The sequence below is a fragment of the Eretmochelys imbricata genome, chromosome 3 (assembly GCF_965152235.1).
Source record: "Eretmochelys imbricata isolate rEreImb1 chromosome 3, rEreImb1.hap1, whole genome shotgun sequence".
Taxonomy (NCBI): Eukaryota; Metazoa; Chordata; order Testudines; family Cheloniidae; genus Eretmochelys; species Eretmochelys imbricata.
Genome location: NC_135574.1, coordinates 22,094,590 through 22,115,277, shown reverse-complemented (window position 1 = coordinate 22,115,277; position 20,688 = coordinate 22,094,590). Strand labels below are relative to the sequence as shown.

The 20,688-nt window shown below is 38.6% G+C and overlaps 1 protein-coding gene across 11 annotated transcripts in view; it reads right to left on the bottom strand.

Annotated features, from left to right (window-relative positions):
• PUM2 (pumilio RNA binding family member 2) overlaps window positions 1–20,688 on the bottom strand; it is a 109,333-nt gene that overhangs the window by 17,191 nt on the left and 71,454 nt on the right. For 5 of the 11 annotated variants that reach the window (XM_077812490.1, XM_077812489.1, XM_077812481.1 and 2 more), the window contains exons 11-16: window positions 15,204–15,347; window positions 14,981–15,013; window positions 13,852–14,133; window positions 8,280–8,516; window positions 798–1,065; window positions 5–134 (exon numbers count right to left, since the gene is read on the bottom strand). In XM_077812490.1, the coding sequence (XP_077668616.1) occupies window positions 5–134; window positions 798–1,065; window positions 8,280–8,516; window positions 13,852–14,133; window positions 14,981–15,013; window positions 15,204–15,347 (1,094 nt within the window). The remainder of the gene's footprint in view (window positions 1–4; window positions 135–797; window positions 1,066–8,279; window positions 8,517–13,851; window positions 14,134–14,980; window positions 15,014–15,203; window positions 15,348–20,688) is intronic. The other 6 variants (XM_077812483.1, XM_077812484.1, XM_077812487.1 and 3 more) reach the window with 4 other exon arrangements.

The window sequence follows — 20,688 nt, the reverse complement described above, 5'->3', positions numbered from 1 at the left end:
TTACCTCGAAGAATTTCTGTATTACATAGTTTCCAAATACATCAGTCATCAACTGATATGCTGCTTGCAGAATCTCAGCAAATACCATCTGGCGCTCAGCTGGAGTAGCTCGTTCTAGCTTTTGCTGTATGAATCTAAGTGCAAGAGAAATTTATATGCCATTACCTAAACAAAGGGAAAACCTCAACTGCTATGAATCACAACATTTATTTTGATGAGAAATCAAATCACTAAAGTCAGGACATTTAATTAGACTATATTTAGAAGGAATACTTTCATTAATAGTTTTTAAAATATAAATATAGACGTATTTCAGAACAACACTGATGATTAAAGTTCCAATAAAAAAAATGGCTGAAGGGTAAATCGCTCTTGACTAATTCTTCTAGCAATTTGTTACCCTACCTATGGCAGACAAAATGACAGTTAAGCAGCTGCTGTGGTACTACTGAAAAATGTATTTGATTCCGGATTCCAGGCTTTTACCAAGGTCTTTCTGATACTTAAGAGAACTCCTGAAGTTTAGAAAGACTGATTCTATATTGAAAATATTTTTTACTTAAGAATTGTACATTTAGCTCCTTACATAACGTATGGTGAAAATCTTCCTGGTATGAAGGGAGGCTAGTGTAAGACTTTCTGCATTACTTAAATGTAGCTCTATTCTAAAAACTGTTGCTGTAAAAATGATAGATGCTTCACTGTGGGGCAACCACAAATCCACATTAAAAATGAAATGCTTTAACTCAATTTATAAATGTTATTACTTCAATTATAAGCTTCACTACAACATTTACCTCGAACCATGCTGGTCTTGAGAAAATTCAACTATATGTCCAACAAGGTCTCTTAGTTGAAGGTTAGGGAAGCGATTATTTCTGAAATCTTCCAGCAACCTACTGCGTCCAGAGGGCATAATATCAGACCTACTATAACGAAGACGTGAAGGAGGGAAGAGTTGGCTGCTGGAGCTAAAAAGACTGGAGGTACTCGTGGCACTGCGATACTTTGCTTCTGCTCCGGGTGCTGCAGAGATATAGCGACCACTACCATTTGTCAGCCCTCCTACAATGAAGCAGCTTTATCAGTACACAAGCTTTAAAGAAAGTAAGCAACAATAAGAACTGTACTAAAACTGTGTATGTTTTAAAGAAAAATTGTCTTTTTACTATTCAGTCACCTCAACTGAGATGATATAGTTGGTTATATTCATAAAAGAAATAAAAGCACACCCACCACACCACCTTTTTGTTTTTTAAAGTGAAGGGGAGGAGGTAGAATAACTTTTACTGAAACAATCTTATACAACACATGAAGTGCTGTGTATCTAGACAAACGTACAGAAACTTTAGAATTGGGTGGTCTCAGCCCAATGACCCCTGGGCAGGATTCCACTTCACAAGTGGCACTATCTCACGGTTGGCCAAAGATCTGAATAGGCCATAGAAACTGAACTATCCTTTATCCTCTATAGTGCTACTGTAGTCAGTTATGGCAAAGTGGCAAGGCATTTTGGGGCCCTTGTGCCGCCATTGCCCATGCTGTACCTCTTCTGTGGGGAAAACAGAAGACATCAGCATCCCAGGCTTTGCCAGCACTATATGTTTGTGAAAATTTTTTTAAGATAGAACATTAAAATGGTTCTGCTTGAAATATCTTTGTTTTAGGGTTAGTTAAACTGAAGTTCATTTAGAAATGACAGGTTTCAAAGTAACAGCCGTGTTAGTCTGTATTCACAAAAAGAAAAGGAGTACTTGTGGCACCTTAGAGACTAACCAATTTATTTGAGCATGAGCTTTCGTGAGCTACAGCTCACTTCATCGGATGCATACCGTGGAAATTGCAGCAGACTTTATATACACACAGAGAACATGAAACAATACCTCCTCCCACCCCACTGTCCTGCTGGTAATATTTCATGTTCTCTGTGTATATATAAAGTCTGCTGCAGTTTCCACAGTATGCATCCGATGAAGTGAGCTGTAGCTCACGAAAGCTCATGCTCAAATAAATTGGTTAGTCTCTAAGGTGCCACAAGTACTCCTTTTCTTTTAGAAATGGTAATCCCTCCGCTGGCTGCCAATCCTCTATCATACCAAATCTCAGCTTCTCCTCAGCACCTTGAAAGCTCCATATTCCTCTGCCCCTCCCTCCTTATATATGAACTGATCTTGCTTTGCGTAGCACCTGTTTCATGCTTTGCCAGTATTTTCACCTACAGCTATCCGACTGTCTTCACCTCACAAACCCATCAGCATCATCTTCCATGCTGCACCCAGCATATTATCACCATAATCGAATACCAAACAACATATATTTTAACTGCTACTTTATGATACATAAAAGGGATACTGCTACTTTAATACAAATAAATAAATAATGAAAGTCACATTTCTACTTGAAAATCTTGTACCTACTATACTGACATACACTAAAAAAAAAGGGGTGGGGAGAGGGGGAGCTACATCACTTTCAATGTTTTCCCTGGAGTTAGAGAGGGAGACACTCTCAGACCCTTATTAGCATCACAGGAGAGCAATAACCCCCCCACTCCCAACCCAAAAATCACTTATTTTTTAAAAGGAATTTCAGTATGTGCTGTAAAGAAGGGTGTTCTATCAGGAAACCAATTTAAAAAAAAAATTCAAATTGACTGTGTCCTTTAAAGCCACAACCAAGCCTTTGTTTGGTAATATTTTTCTGACCAATCTACTAGACCAGGCAACCAAATTATTACAATGGGCTGGTAAACATTTATGAAGTCTCCCAGAGTCTTTTCTGAATGGCCAGCTGAGTTACTGAAGCTGTATGCAAAAGATTGAGATATATTAGTATATCCGGAGTCATTTACATTACATTGGATATCACAATGAGCTAAAAAGGGAAACAAAAGGTAAGTAATACTAATTGTAAAGTAAATATTTAAAGGAATAAGTAGTTTAGGTCCCTAATTTGATATATAGCATCTCAAAATGATATAAAAAAGTGCTCTAGTCTCAAGGTGTTTTTCTTTTTTTTTGTTAAAAATCGACTTTATTGTTATGAATTTACCTGCAAAATCCACATCCTACAGCTACCATTTATATGACTTCTATTATCAGTATTTCCAGAAATGGGCTCACAGATGATGATGATAATAATGTAAAGGGTACATTATTATTGTTCTATAGGTCAAGATGGATGCAGGGAAAGTTTATGCAGTGAGACTTTTCTTTTTTAAAAACAGCTAAGGATTGAAAAAATCATGCTTTTAAATGTTATCCTTTTCACCTCTAAGTATTTACAATACAAGACTCAACCTCATCATTAGTTTAAGAATAGTGGAGTAAATCTAATGCCACAAGATTTCAGCAAAGTTGGTTTAATAGCGACGTGAGTGCAGCTTTACTACAATGTTGCCTCCATAAGAAGACTGGCAGGATTTAAAATCCATGTTACTTCATTACACAACTATTCTCTGTAAAGTAACAAGATAGTTTTGAGTAAATGCTCCTGTATTTTATGGATCTAATTAGCGCATGCACACACAGATGGAATTGTATGTGTGAATTAGGAATAATTTAAAACACATACTTTTGAAAAACGGGGCCCATGAGAGCATAATCTAGGTATGACAATTTTTCTGTTTGTTTAACTTTTTGGGTAAGTTGTCTAACACAAGTGTATTAATAAATTTATATAGCAAAATTTCATCCTTAAGGATCTCAAAGTACTTTACAATCAAATTTTATTTGGAGAATTGTCTCTGGAAACAATTTGTTTTATTTTTAATATTGTAAACGAAAGTATATACTAACTCATAGGAAACAGTAACACCCACCGAATTACCAACTCAAAACTCTGCTGAAATAATGTCTTGAGAACATAAAAATGGCCCTTACTGGGTCAGACCAAAGGTCCATCTAGCCCAGCATCCTGTCTTTCGACAGTGGCCAATGCCAGGTACCCCAGAGGGAATGAATGGAACAGGTAATCATCAAGTGATCCATCCCCTGTTGCCCATTCTCAGGTTCTGGCAAACAGAGGCTAGGGCATTCTATTCAAGAATTACCCTAGCTATGTTTAGCTTCTGACATACGACAAGATCATAGCACAACTTGGTATGGGGGAAGACATATCTCCTTCCCTTAATAGTTGATCAGCATGGAGAATTTTTCAAACTTCTGTAGCACTATTTTTTCTTTGCTAGGAGTTACTGCAAAGTTAAAATAAAATATTGGGGCATACTGATTGGTTGATGAGGTGGTTAGCTTTGCTATTATAATGAAGTATTACATCAGAAGGAGTGTTCTAGCTTAATAATAAAGGGAATAGACTGCAAATGAAAAACCCTAAAAGGAGTCATGGATATTTATTGTATAACTATATATTCTTGCTCATTGTGTTGGAACAGATACAAAGTTTGCTCAGCTTTGTACTTCTCTCATCTATTCTACTCAGACATTCTTAGTGCACAAAAAATAAAATCCAACCAATACCAACCGCAGAAGTGCAGCCCAGCTATTATTATAGTCCAGGACACCTTTCAGTTATTCTCCTCACAAAAATTTATTGTTTATAGCACTGTAAATTCTTCAAAACTGAAAGCTAGTTACTAAAGTCCTTCTGGTTACCTTACTATATCAGGTTTGTTCTACAAAAATTCAAAAACCACGTTTATTTTACAGATTCCAATACCAAAACAGAGGTCAAGTAGGCCAATTCTTTTAAATGAATTGGCCAACTGATACATAATGCATTGCTCTATTCATTAAATGGATTGGACAATGACTAGCTTTCAAAGCACTATCTACAAAAATTTGCCGACCAATCTCCCAGGTCAAGTTTAGAGACTGAACGATTAACAAGAAGTGAATCTAACAGGATATCATCTAGTATGAGATCAAGGGCACAGTATGCCTAATATGGTAACAAAGAACACTTTTTTGTTACCACCTCTGATTTTACATAAGGGAGATCTTCAATATGGTAAAATAACAATTGGCCCAATACAAATTTTAAACAGTCCTATGAATATTAAGTAAACTACTACTATCTAACTTAGATAGTACACATTATTTCATGAAACAGGAAAAAAATGAAAAAAGAATATTTTAAAAGTCCAGTCTCTCCAATTCCTTTAGATATCAAGAAAGCAGTTAATACTTATTAAATTATTTGTTTAAGAATTTCTCCCCACGAAGTAAAACAGCTCTGCCATACAACAGCTGTTGTGTTTAAGTGTGGTTAACAATCTTACTTTCTAACATAAAAATACAGTACATTTAATTATTTAACACAGGGGTTTTTTTCTTGTTTTTTTTTGTAATAAGGGAACAGCCCCAGCTGATCCTCAGGTAAGAGGAGGTCAGCTCTGTTTTTCATCCGCTCAAGTGAAAATGTAAAGGACTCAAGTATATACAGGTTTTTCATAATTTATTTTGTCTATATTTCAGAAATGAATTCAGTGCTTATGATGCCTGGTTTACAGAAGTCCTCTGCAGTCAAGGCGCTACACAGTACCCCACATGGCCTGACAGTGGGCCTCGACTCTCAACGAGACTGACCAATTCTTAAGGCCACTTCTATGGTAAAGATGAAACAGCATCAGCAGTTCAGGCTAAGCAGCTTTGCCTGGATCACATGGACAAAGCATAGCTTCAAAACTCTGCTCTGGTCTAGAATACTTAAAACAAAAGTAGTCCCAGTGTTTTAAACATGGCTTAAAACCAGTTGGGCTCACAGTTTTATCACTGTGAGTGAAAGAATAGTTCAGTGTCCTGCATCATTCAATTCACAGCCTTTCTACTGAGATTTGCTATTAGAAAGGAGCTGTTACAAGCAACCAGCTTGTACTGTGATGGCTTGACAATATGGGACAAATGACTAAAATAACTGAAGTGGGAAAGAAAGGAGTTGGTGGCAGGAGATTGAAGATTTTAAAATAGCATTAATTTCTTGCAAAGGAGCAGTTGGTTCTTTAGGCTGTGTCAACACTATAATTTGCAGCAGGGTCTGAAAAAGTATAAACCATGTATGTTTCCACCCACGGTTGCAGTGGTGTGGACAGGATCAACTGAGTCCCAACCACCATTTTAAGAGAACAGGAGTTAAGTGTAGTTAATCCTGTCCATACCAGCAGGCAGGACAAATGGCTTCAACACCAGATCCAAAGGGGGATTAGAACTGTGTTTGACAGGCATTATCAAAATACAGATGAAAACTGCAGTGCAAACACAGCCTTAAAGTATTGTTCTACTCTGAAACATGAAAAGTAAGAATGACTTCTTCCTTAAATCTGCTTTCTATTTGTATTGAGACATATCTGTTTACTTCAGTAACAACTTTTGCTACTTTTTGTACCTGACAGCACTACTGAGTCAACATAGCTTTCCAAGAGAAAAATCAATAGAACAGGTAACTAAATTTCAATTGCAGGGCCCCCTTTATGTTTGTGCAATGCCATTAGAGACAATCGGACTGCAGCAGTGTAACTGAATCTTCATTACTGTTAATTATGAGCGCTAAAAAGAACACAATGATTTTCAGATTTTAAGCTGATTTTGCAGGACAGAAAAACAATTTTACATGTAAACTGATCGTATCTGAACTGGAAATGTTTGAGACAAAGTAAGCATGGAATCTCATGGTTAATTTTATAAAGTCACTTTTCAGAATATAACTTTATGGTCTCTACATACTATTTAGCCATTAATCCAGAACTCTATTTTAACAAACAATTGTGCTTAGCCCACATTGTCAGGCAGACAATCTAAACTGTTTAAATCCTGTGTTTAACACAATTTTGATGACAGGTGTAATCCTTGATACTGATGGCACTTATATATTTTCTCAAAACTGGAAAGGCTCCTGTTATTTAACACAGTTCACTAAACATGCAGATATCAAATTTACATATATAAATAATGCTCCTCAAATTTTGGATTTAAATTATAGCTTTCATTATTAGTGAAAGCTCTAGTTAAAAACTGCAAAATGGTTTCCTTGATAACACCACTGTCAGATACAATTTTCTGAAAAGCTTCCATTTGGGCTGAAACTTTCCGTGCTTGATCTCAGCCCAAAAGGTGCACTTTATAGACATAAAAAAGGAAAAAAGGTTAAAAAAAATCAAGTGTGCTAAAATGTCCCCTTACCCATTTTTTATTTAGAAAAGTCAGGATATAACCATAAAGTCATACTAAAGGGGGACACTAAATTGTAAATGTATTGTATATTTCAATTATGCTTAACATGAATACATATACCACTTAAACATTTCTTGCTTCAAGAAATTTCTATTTCCCTACAGCTTCAGTTCACAAATCTTCCTGTTTTAATTTGTACCAAAACATAAAAGTGTACAGGGATTAAATAGTCTACTGTCTGCATGGATGGACGACTGTGTACAGTAGTCAATGGGGCCAAGTGAAATTCATTCTAATAGTTATGTGCAATCATGCATCCAAATGTAGAAAACCACAAAAATTTACAGCAAAAAAGGGGAAAAGGTTTTATGAAGTAACCCTGAATTAAACACAGGATCTTCCACAAATATACCTGTTTGTGGGTTTGGGTGAGTGTGGTGTTTGTGTTTTAAGATCAAGCCACCACACATGTTCTTACTGGATCAAATATTTCTAGAACTATTGTTAACAAAGAATTTGAAAATAATACAGAGGGGCACCACAGAAAGAATGCATTATGGATCTATAGCCACTTGATTTTCTTCATCTGCTTGGTGATAATCCTTGATGTCCTGGCAAAGTAGCTGACCTCAAGACAGCAGACTAATTGATTCAAGATGATCCTTCAATACATTCAATATTGTGAGCTTTGCTCAAGTTTTTCTCCTAACATTAGCTATATCAGGTGATAGTGAAAGTTATTTCACTATCAAACAATACATTTCCTCATATTAAAGGGTCCTTTATAAATATAAATAGTACACAAATCACAAATAAGAATAATACACTTTTGCCTGTTGAACATAGTAGAAAGGAATATATACTACAAAAATTGAGTTGTCTTACTGGGCATCAGACCTTTCTTTCTACTTTTCAAATCTGAAGAGTGGTAGAAAATCAATTGTTGGCTCCATACTGCAAAATGCTGTGTGCTCTCCACTGTCACATCAATGAGAGTTTGAGTGCACTCTGCAACTTTCAGGACTGGGCCCTCTAATTAAAAACTGTTGGACAGCAAAGATAGTGTGACATCTTTTATGCAACATACAATATTTTACACATATAGAAATACATACACACATACAAACAAAAAGGGTTTTGTTTTGTTTTTACCTAAATGCAAACTGGATGAGGATCCATGTGATGAAAGTGATGGCGGTGGCGTAAGTGAATGTCCTGGAGTTTGGCTTGGCAGAGGCATGCCTATTGGACTTGGAGAGGAGGAAAATCCCAGACTATTGTAAAATGGCTGCCCTATGGGTGCTAGGCTGCTACTAGATCTTTTGTACAAGTCAGAACTAGTAGATAGAGAATCTCTCCTTGTGGCACTACTACTTGCAGAACTGCCAACTGAAGAAGAAATAAAAAAACCCTAATTACATACAGTGTCAACTGAATAAAACCTATCCCCAACTACAGCTGGGCAATAACAGATGTGATCACAATAACTATAACAATTGTTATGATAAAGACAATTACTGTGATAACCGTACATGCTTTTGAATAAATCACAAACGGGTATAAACATACCACAGATAAGGAAGTATTTTACTCAATGCCCAAATCTTTTGACATTTCACTTCAGACTTTTTACTGGTATATTGTAGTACTATGTTTTAGTGTCCTCACTTCAGGCTTTGGGACCAGTAGTCAGAAATTTCCTACACTATGCTTTATATGGTTCAGTGGTGCTGAAAGTATTGCCACTAATATCTGCAAAAAAAAATTCCCCACAGGAAATAATTCAAGTTGGTGCCACTTGGTTTCAGGAAACAGGCTGGATAAAATAAAAGTATTTGCTTAAAAGCTGAGAAAATAAAATAATGAATCTCCTTCACTTTTGCCCCAGCTGCTACTGAACTTCTCTTCTTTGTCAGACACCTCTTAGAACTGTGGAAACCAACTGGCCACTCTAAGAAAGTAATTCTGCTAGAGTCAGTTTTCAAATTCTCTGAGAGAGTTGTTGGTTTTCAAAGAGAGGATATTTTGGAGGAAGATCATAAAGGGATCTTATGATCATAAAGGATCATAAGCTGAAAAGAGGAGAAGCAGAGCACAGGGTGGGATAAACAAAATAAGGGGAGGAACTGGGAACAGCTTTAAACGCTATTGTGGTATTGCTTGAAAGTAAATTACGGACTAGAAGCTTAGGCTAAATTGTATTAGTGAAGGACTGGTATATTGCCCAGTAGTATCAGCAGGCTGATGACCATTCTAGGATAAATGAAGGGATACATATGAATCACCATTTTACAAACTAAAATATTCTGTAATGTTATGTAATAGTGAAATGTTAAAACAGAGTTCTTGTTTTAATTTTGGAACATTTCTAGCACACTGGTGAACGTAACTAATGCTGCTGCACTTCCAAAAGTAATGAGCACATCTTGAACTCAGTTTGGCAAATTGATTTTTATGTCAGTTTAAAAAAGACAGGATCAAAGCTGACAGTTTTAAGCTCTGACATGTATAAATATAAAAATAATAGGTGGGGCAGGTAGCACTGCAAACTATTAAGGTTGCCCGTCAATTCCTAGGACTGGAAGCACCATGTATTATTATTACTACAAGATCCTGATTTTCAGTTGCTTTTAAGTTTACCAAACTTTAACCATTTGGGCTGAAATTTTCCTTGCTGCATTCCTGCCTCAAGCTGAATTTTTGGAAAATTTCATTCAGAACATTTCAGAGAGACTGGGGTTAGTGAAGAATATGCTTTATTTATGTTAAATTCTGGCAACTTTTAAGAAGCTCTCGTATCCCCAAGGTTTGGAACAGAAACTTTAAATTTGGCTGAGGGTGGTCTTTGTGTCAGGGATGAGCCTTGTTGTCCCTGTAAAAACTGTCCAGATTTGTTCAAGTTATAAGCCTTTGGGGAAAAAAATAGTTTGCATATGCTCAGTAGAGACTAGAGTATCAGCTAAAATCTCCAAAAAGTCTACACTAGGCATATCCCCTCCCCCAAGACCAAGCAGGACTTTCCACGCAACTTCAGCTCTGGGCTGTTGCATGCTGTGCCTGGGCTGAACACCAGAACTGATAGTCTGGAGACTCTCTTTTCTGCGCTCTTATTGTCTCCTGCTGATGGGCCCAGGCACTGAATGGGACAAGAAGGCTTGGACTGGGAGCTCACTGGGCAAGGAGAAAGAATCAAAGGAGGCTGGAGATCTGAGAGATGCCAACGTGGAGACTGGGACAAGGAACTGGGGGGCAGACACAAAACACTGACACTAGAAAAGAAGCCCAGGGACAGAGACATATCAGACAAGGAGCTAGGGGAAAGAGGGGGAGGAGGGGAGGGCACAGAATGGGACTGGGCCTAGCTAGGTAAGGAGACTGGATATAAGGAGCTGGGGGGGAAGATTAAGAAACCTGGGACGAGAAGTGTGAGGAGTGGAGAATGGGTCTAAAGGTACCAACCCTGCTGATGAACGATATGGGTGTCTACTTGATGCAATATGATTGCATTTTGGTTTTTTAGTTTACCTTTTTAAAAAGTAAGAAATTGCATACAAAGAACTACATTAAAATAATGTTATTAAGGTTGCAAGTGCAAGAACTCACAAGTCAGGAAATGCCAGAATTAAGGTTGCCTAATTTGGCCCCCTTGGGAGTACGCATTACAATACAATCTTTAATTACATGATTACATACTATTTTTTCCACTACCTTTTTCAGTGCATAGAGATGTCTTAATGAGTAGCTATTCAATATTTTGTTTTCCTCTTATTGTTCAATAGGTGATCCCATATCTTATTTACTACACACAATTTCCGCATCCATTTTTCTGTGGCACTTCTCACTATAGGATCTGAGTGCTTCACAAAATTAATGAATTTATCTTCACAATAGCTCTGTGAGATGAGTGGGTGTATTACCCCATAGACTTCAGTTGCAACTGTGAGTGCTCAGCATTTCTGCAAATCAGACCCCAATGTCTCAAATCCAGCACCAAAAAACTGAGGAACACAATTAATGACCACCTTTGAAAAGTTTGATTTAAGTAACTTGCCCAGTATCACACAGGATCTCTGTGATAAATGCAGGAATAGAACCCAATTCTCCAGGGCAGCATTCAACTGCCTTCACCATGAAACCATGCTTTCTCTTCCTGCATTCCTCTGCCTCACTACACATTTTCCAACTTCTACAACAAACGAAGAAGGGTTGTACAGACTTTCCTTCACTATACAATCCTGATTCATCCCCAAAACCAGGTCCATCTAGTGAACTGAATAAGGTAGGGGTCCTGTGGAATAAATAGGTCATAATCATGTAATTAAAAATGTAGCATAATGCATGTGCAGAAGAGGGCCAAATTAAGGGTGCACAAGCAACCTTAATACTGAGCATTTCCTAACTAAGTGCTTGACTTTGCATCCTTAACAATGTTCTTTTAATATAGGTTTGTGTGTGTAATTTATATACGAGAGCAGAGTAGTACAATTCATAGTCATCACAAGCATGCCTGCCTCTGTTTGCGCTACTTTGTTTCCCAGCCAGTCAGTTAGGATATTAGGTTTACCACAGATTTACTTTGGAGTGCTTAATTAGATTGTTAATTTTTTTTATTTTTACAGGAAAGAGCTATGTTTTTGCCTGTCAGTCTTCATTCTTCCCATTTAATTAGTACCCAGGTCTTGCAAGGCACTGAGTGGAGACAGAGAGAGAAGCTCAGTATTCTGACAAGTCAACTATTAAGCAAATTCCCCTTTAATTTGTGGCAAGTATGCATTAACATCATTTTACAAAGGAAGGGGTTCTACAGTTCAGTTATCAAAGCTGTTATAATTAGTATTTTTATCAGCAACTATATAGCTTTTAAAAAAGGCCGTGGTTTGGTAGGTATGAACTATACTTGGCACAAGGGCACCTGAATATATTAGGCAGCAACTCATCCTAAGGGTTCCACTACACTTCTCAAAATACAAAGCACAGACTGCTTCTTTCCTCATGAAGGGCTCACCTGTCAGTAAAGTCAGCTGGAGTAATGATTGAGAGATTTCAGCATCTTGGGGCTGCGGCCAAGGTACCCACTGCTATACGACAGAGGGCTCAATCTGTTGACTTTCAAAACATGCTGGAAGGGTAATTTTTGCCTCAGTGGTGGGCCGATATGTGGTTGACATTTATTTAAGTTGTGGGGTTGTCTTTTTGATGCTGCTGCTCAACAAGTTGTGCATTTAAAAATATTCTACATGTTTAGAGATTTCCTACAGGGTTTATATCTTGTACATTAAAAATATATATATATACACATACGATTCACTTCATCAGCCAATAAAGTGCAACCAAATCTGGAGCAGAACAGGGCTGTTTAACAGTACACAGAAAGATTACAGAGTGGTTCAGCAGAGAAATCTACATTTAAAAGTTTAGAAATGGGAATGCACAATTACTTTGTAATTAAGGCCCATCTGTATCAACACTGCTTGAGATCATTTGAGAACACAACTGAATACCCTTCTAGTTTTTTGTTTTTAAAGAAAGGGGTCATATTTGGGTGCTCTTAATTCCCCCAAAATTGGCATAATTAAAGGCCAGATTGTAAGCTTTGATTCTAGATTTCCTGGCTTTAGTAGTTTTATCACAATGAATGTTATTCATATTCCTTAGTGGAAAACAATGTTGAGACAACCTGTATATATGCCATACTTAAAAGAATACTGTTGAAGTGTGTAAGCTCAAAATTTTGCCCCAACATTTATTCATTTGAGAAGTGCATGCAATTGTTAGAGTGTTCTACTGATGTTACTAAAATAAACTTAGTAAGCAACCCAGTGCCATAAGTAACTAATGACTAATGGATGTATATAGCTGAGGAAGAGATTTTCTACAAAGGAGTTGACTTTCCAGCTTGTAGAGTTGATGAAGAAATGATCTGAACAGGAAAAGCTACCTTTCCATGTGCTCTTATGTGAATAAAAAGAGTGTGTCAAGTTTCTACTACAACTAAAAAAAATCAAGAACATTATGGCTGTGTGTCATATAGTGTTTTTCAAAATAGACAATTAAATTTTGGGACATCTATGATAATGATTAAGGCCACAGTCCTGTCAAGAATTACAGGCATGCTTACCTAAACTTATCAGAGCAATCCAAATGAAGACTATGAGACTACTAATTGGAGTAACTCTTTGCAGAATCACAGCCTAAGGCCCTTTAAAATATCATGTAAGGATGAGCACAACATTTGGTCATATCTGGTGTGTGAGTGTGAAATACTATTTCAATCAATAGTTCTAAAATAATTTAAAAAAATTTCAAGACATAAAAAGCAAGTTACACCTCAAAAGTGATGGGCTAATCAATGGTTTTATAATATTTTTAAAAACACAAAATGCAGTATTGCCTGAGCAGCTTTCTAAAAATAAACAAACACAAGAACATTCTAGACTAGTATACAGTGCTTATTATAGGAAAGTAATTTCTTGAGAGGTTTCTGACTGAGGTGTATTTTTTTATATTACTAATTTATTAAGAGAACAAGTTGCTTCTTACACAGAAGGCCTAGTGGATTAAACAGACTCTTGCTCTTCTCTGTAGATTATGTGGCTATTTTTGTTTTAAACCTAAATAACCTATTTTTCAAGTTCTATCTGGAAATATGTGTGGAAGCAAGAGTCATGTATTTTTTCCTTAAAGCACAAATCTCAAAATCTCCTCACTATGTTAAAGAACCTACCTGATGAGCCAAATCCGCCAAGTGCAGAGCCGATAGCTGCTCCTAAGGAGCTGCTACTTCCAAAGCCAAGAGATGTACTTCCTGGTTGGCCAGGACCATGTGAAAAAAGGGAACTGCTCTGGGAGTTATTGGTCAAAGAGTTACTGCCATAAAATGAATTAGATTGTAGACTACTATTTGTTTGCTGCTGCGGCTGTTGTGGTTGGGCACCAAGTGGCCGAAATAGACCGTTCGTGGCTCCCGCGAGATTGTTTGCTGTTCCTCCAGCTGAAGCTGCTGCAGCTGTAAGACACATGTTTTCAATCATCATAACGGCTCTCTAAAACATTTTGACCTTGCAAATGGACTATTCAGATCTAATCTTATGTTCATGGATCCCTCCCAAAGAAGTAGATATGTACACCTTAAATTAAGGACTAAAATATACTTTGCAATACTGTACAATCTTGATTATCCAAGGGAAAAATGATTATTTTTGGATAATTGAGGCTGTGGGAAATTGTCAATGCAATTCAGAAAATTTTCAGTGCAGACATGACTGTGTGCAGAATGGGATTTTTGTAATCAAGGTTGGGATAGCAGTGTTGTAACTAACAATTGAAAGATGCCTTCATCTGCAACTGTCAAAAATGAGCTCTGGATAAAAATAAGCAGCTGGAGAGGGTCAACAAAGTCTTATTTTCTGAGATTTTCTACAGGTTCATTTTGTCCATCTGGTGCCAGGAGTTACGATTTGAATTTTATGGGAGCCACAAGCTAATGCAAAATGTACAATGTACTAAAGAAACGAGCACCAGACCCTACAACTATTGAAGGGTAGAAAATAGAACTAGAACCTTTTGATGTCATATTAAGTTCTCCCTTTCTTCCTATTACCCACTGTACATTTTAATCCTTGCTGCTTTCTCCATGAGGCCCCAGGGCAATCCATAACCTTCTGCCAGGCCGAAGCAATGAAATGGTGCTTCCTTAGGGAAAGCATCCTTTTAGAGACTGATGGGAAGTGCATGTATATGCATGGGGAGAGGGGAAGGAGAGAATGCACTCTTTTAGAAGCAGTAATATTTGCAGGGACGTCCCTGTATGTATATGGGGAGAGGGGTGAGGAAAAAAGGGAGGGAAGCTATACCTTTGAGAAGCAGCAGCATTTGCAGGGGTGTGCCTGTATGGGGAAAGGCATGAGAGAAAAAGGAAGGAGAGCATGTATGATATATCTTTCAGAACCAGTAATCTTTGCAGGGTTTACATAGAGTAAGTACCATAATTAATACTGGATATTCCTCAAAAAAGATTAGAGTGAGAAGTTGCAATATAAAACTTGAAAAAAAATGTATGGCAGGTCTAATACTTACCTGCTTGTGCTGCTGCAGAACTAATTATAACAGGAGTTGAGGCCACCAATCTGACTGGTGCTCCAAGGCCAGTTCTTGCTCCAGGGCCTACTACTAAGGCACCAGTCTGATCATAATAGGCAGTAGGGGCTAGTACTTGATAGCCTAGACAATACAAAATAAAATGTTTACTAGTAAAAACGTGTTTTGGGGGAAAAAAGCACAGGTCAGCATCTCTCCTCTCCTTGAAGAATTTTATGCCAATGAACAAACCCAGAAGGCAGTATTTTTGCAATATTCCCTAAATGTCAACTAGATCTCAGGTTGAGCTAAACATCCAGAAAACAAATTTTGAAAATAATTTTCATGTATATGTACATTTACACTGGAAAAATGTCAATGAAACTGGGAAGCTCTAATATTGTACATCCCAAAGAAGTTCAAGAGCTTGAGCTTCCCTAAATTGAATTGGATTTTTATTTTGAAATATCGATTCTCTTTAAAAATAATTTTTTCCTATGTGGCATTGAAGTTTAGAAGCACTATTTTTTACTTTCAATGTTAATAAGCAGGTTTCTGATTCCAGGGTTTAAAGAGCAACATCATTTGCCATAGTTGAGTGGAATCTTCTAATCTATTTCTTCTTATACTTTTAAATATATTTTCTATTTCTTCCATTCTACCATTATTTGCGTGTAAATAAATATATAGAGAGAGAGCTAAAAAACCCTCACCCCCATCACCGCACACATACCTACCTCTTAAGTTAAATTAGGCGTGGGATCGAGAGTTTCTTGCATTTCCAGGCATAACCACATTTAAAATCCACCCACAAAAATATTTTGGGGGAGGACTGTTCCTGCAGCAGTACAGGTGGGAATATTAAAATTAAGTGCTGTAATTAAAATGACTCTGTCCTAGTCAGTTTCACTTTGAAACTCTCAGAAAATATTTTTCCTACAAATGAAACTGATTAAGTTTATGTCAGTTTCATTCTGGAATTCTGAGGTTTGGGTGGGGGAGTTGAGGGGGGAGAGAGAAAACAAAAAACGCTTAAAATGAATGCAGAACCGAGAAACAAGGGACACAAAAAAGGAGACTAAGCAAGAATAAAAGGAGTATGGCTAGGAAAACACATCTCTCCCTTTCTCTCTCCAAACCAAAATGCAGGGACAGGAACATACAGATATAGAGTAACTTGTGTCCGCTACAAAGTACCTAATATCTGAGTCAAAATAAGGGCTTCAGAAATGGAAAAGGAGGAACAATATATAATTCCAGAAAGGAAAAGGGTAAGACAGAAAAAATAAAAGCAATTGCTTAAATTTATCTAGGTATGTATTTAAACAAAATAAAATCACAGTGATCATTCCATATGCTCCCCCCACACGCAAGCAAGCTGGTTCAAATATATATAACTGGGGTGGCCAAACTATGGCTCTTGTACAGTTAAAGTGCGGCTTGCGGAGCCTCTCCCCACCCCTCCTCCCCCATTCTCCAACTACCAGACTCAGAAGAGAGTTCAGGGCTTCTGCCCTGCAGGAAGAGGGGGGTGGGTGGTGCTAGGGGCTTCTGCAAAAGATGACTGATGCTTGGGGGGGGGAGGGGAAGGGCGCCCACAATTTAAAGGCCCCTCCCAACAGTTTGAGTCACAACCCCCAGCATGCCCCCCCCCCTTAACAGCCCCTCCCTGCAGCTTCCAGGTGTTAGCTTTGCCTGGAGAGGCAGTAGCAAAAGAGCTGTAAGCTGCAGAGAGGGGCCTCTGCTTTAGCTCTGCAAGGAGAGGCAGTAGCAAAAGCAGCATCTCTTTGGCAGCTCACAGCTTGCCGGCTGCCATGCAGGGAGGGGGTCCAGCAGAACCATGTGACCAAGCAGGGCCAGCAAACACTGGCAAGAATCAGGAGGGGGTGACGTGATGCCTCTGGCTTTTGCCCAGTGGGGAGGGGGAGTTCGGGACTTCAGCCTCAAGCCCTGGCAATCACCTCCCATGGAGCTGTAGCCCCGAGACCCCCCATTTCCACAAGTCTGAAGCCCCAAGACCTAACAGTCACACCCCGTCTCTCGAACATCGGAAGACTGTCGTATGTGGTGAAGAGGGTCCAAAACAAAAAAAAAAAAAAATCAAGCACTTTAAAGTTAGGAAATGCCAGAATAAAGTTACCTGTGCAACCTTAATTTACATGATCATATACTATATTTCCACAGGATCCCTGCCTCATTCAGTGCACAGGATAGATGGTGTTCCTCAAAAGCGTAACCATTCAGGTTTTTAACTCTTTTCATCAAATGTGTTGTCTCAGGCTTTATTTAACATACCCCCATCCAAACTCTGTATTGAACACATAATCAGTAGTCTCTGTATGGGTATTTCTACAATATTCCTCTCTGTAGTATCTGAGTACTTCACAAACATTGATGAATTTACCTTGACAACACTCATGGGAAGTGAGGTCCCACTGTCATGCGTCCATGAATGTTGGCTACTCAACGCGAGATATCTAAGGTCTGATCTTTTCACAGTACTTCACATTTTTACAACTCTTGATATATTCAAAGCACAGGTCCAACCAACTTCAGCTTTAGTAGTGAGTACTCAGCACTTCTGCAAATCTGACCTCGGGATCTCAAGTCAGGTACCCAGAAGAGGAGGAACACACAATTAGAGGCCACCTGTGAAGTTTAGTTTAAGTCACTTGACCAGCACCACGCAGTAACAGGGAAAAAATCCAAATTTCCAGCACGGTAGTCAACTGCCTAAATCACAGTATCATCCTCTCTCTTCCTGTAGTCCCATTTCATTCACTCCACACCTTTCAACTTCTGTAACAAATAATACAAGGATCCTATAGACTACAGCAACCTTTTTCCCTCACCTCAATTCATCCACAGGTCCATCCTGTGCACTGATTAACACAGAAATCCTGTGGGGGAAAATACTGGGAGCATGTAAATAAAGACTGTAAACTGAAGATGGCACAAAGAAGCTGAATAGAGTTGCACAGGCAATCTTAATTCTTGGATTTCCGAATTCGAGCGCTTGACTTTTCAATCTTGATACTCTTTTGAGATAGTTTTCTTAAAATGTCATTTCTTAAGCATTTAAAAAGCAAACTGAAAAACAAATTCCACCATGCAGAACCCCGTCAACCCCCATGAGGATCATCAGATTTCAGCACACACCTCCTCCACTGGAGCTATAAGAGCAACCCTGAGTAAGTCTATCAGCAGACTTCTTACAAGAGAGACACTTTGCAAGTGGATCCCCACAGTGAATGGCTAGACAGCAGAAAAATGATGAAACTCTAGAACGCTAGGTTCAAGGCTATGGAGGGCAATGTGCTATAGAGGTTATAAACCCTTCTGCTGTGTCCCTCTCTGCTCCTATTGCCTGCAGCATGTCACTATCCCTACCCCTATGCACTCCAGTCAGGCTGCTTCCTCCGCCTCTTCCAAAATGACAGCAGAGGAAGCATTGAGAGCATAGGAAAGAGTCTCCCTGCTCTCAGTTCCAGTGCCTGGTGCCACTACAGTCCCGAAGACCAATTTAAGGGAAGTCCTGTTCAGCTCCTGAAGCTGTGGACTAGTGCATGCTCAGTGCCCTTGGAATCTTTGGAGAATATTGATGCCAACTCTTACAAGCCTGCATTTAGCATGTGCAAACAATGGTTTTCAGAGGCCTAAAATTCAACTAAGTTTGGTCAGATTTTCACAGGGGCAGCAGAATGTACCTCCTGCCAAATTTTGAGTCCCTGCGCCCAAGGAATCACCTACAGTATTTCAACTAAACAGGAGTAAATGCTTTTTTTCAAAAACGTTGGCGAAGCAATGCATTTCCCCCTAGCCTTATTCTCAGAACTGGTGGAACTGTTTTTGCTGAAAATTTTTAAAAAAATTCAACTTGAGGCAAACACCCAGCATGGAAAATTTCCAGCCTGAACAGTTACAGTTTGGCAAAAGTTATATAAGCAACTGAAGACAGGGTTGTATAATGTAAAGTGTTGGACAACCTTAACTATAGCCTGTGCTGCCAGCTCCACCTATAGAACTGCTGTGCTGCCACAGGCTTCACCACTACGACCGCAGCTTTCCTACGCTAGAAAAGGATGAGGCTTTCTGACTGCACTCAGCTTTAGTGAAGTTCTGTAAAGAATGCAGAACAGAATATTAGAAGGTAAGTGATATAAAATGCACAGCAGAAAAACACTCTTTACAATGTTACTATACACATTTATTACGAACATTAGTCATAATGATCCAACTACCAGTATTTTCACCTCCCTTTTATTTACATGTCTTCCAATGTATTCAAGCATGGTGGACTTTTAATTGATTACTGGTATGCCACAATAAATCTACTTTTTCAGAACTAGAAAGAGAAAAGGTTACTTACCAGTACTTTTGTTTATTTGAGTCTATTGTTTTTGCATATCCATACTTCTGAAATGATGCCATAACATCAACATGCACACGCCCCACATGAGCATGTAAACAGTCACAGCTCTCTAGATGGTTTCAGGCTTACAACACCTGTATATGTATTTTTCCCAAGCAAGAGTGGGGGGAGGTGTGCAGGGAAAGGAAGTTCTATGTGTACACAAACTTGGAGTAATACAACGTGTTAACATCAGAGCTCAAAAACTACTTTGTATTTCAGATTCACTAAAATTGTTGACTACCATGATGAGTTATTTCTGCACCATGTCCAGGTATGAAAACAGATTGGAGATGTCTAAGGAACAGGAGGATTCCACATGCTGTTCGTATTTGCTTGTCACTATCTTATTCATGTCCTCTGGCAGTTTGCTAATGAGCGATAATCGGCATGGGAATTAGTGTCAAGAGACTGTTTCCTGAGAAAAGAAAAGGAGTACTTGTGGCACCTTAGAGACTAACCAATTTATTTGAGCATAAGCCTTCGTGAGCTACAGAAAGGCTTGGACTAGGGATATGTTTGAGATCTGCTGGCAGTTAGCACCCCTCCCCCCCACATTTTTGTGATGCATAAATGATCTCAACCAATAAAAGGCCTCAGCATTACCCACTCAATCTCCTCAGACATAAGGAACAGGGCCCCAGTGACTAAATTGCTGAGAAGATCTTGTTACGTACATCTAGAACCTTAGAACGAGACAATACGTAAACTGTATTCTCTCCTGCCTTGACATCAAGACCATCCTGCATCAGATTTGCTGGAGAGAAATTGATAAGATTCAACATGGCCTCCCACCTATCATTTCTCTCCCTCCTCCTGTCACAGATCTGTGGTTCCTTGCCTGCTCTCCTCCTCTAACCTCTCCCCGCACCTGTTCCAGTCACCACATGATCTCTCACATCATGATCTTCATTGCACCTATTCATCTTGCTCCTCAACTAGATCCCTCACTCCCAGCTCACTGCCTTCACAATGCAAGCATCCTGTGATCTCCTCATCCATAAGATAAAAGCTGCTTCTCTAACACCATCTTTAATCCTCTGAACACAAGAATGCCATCTACTACTGCTGCCT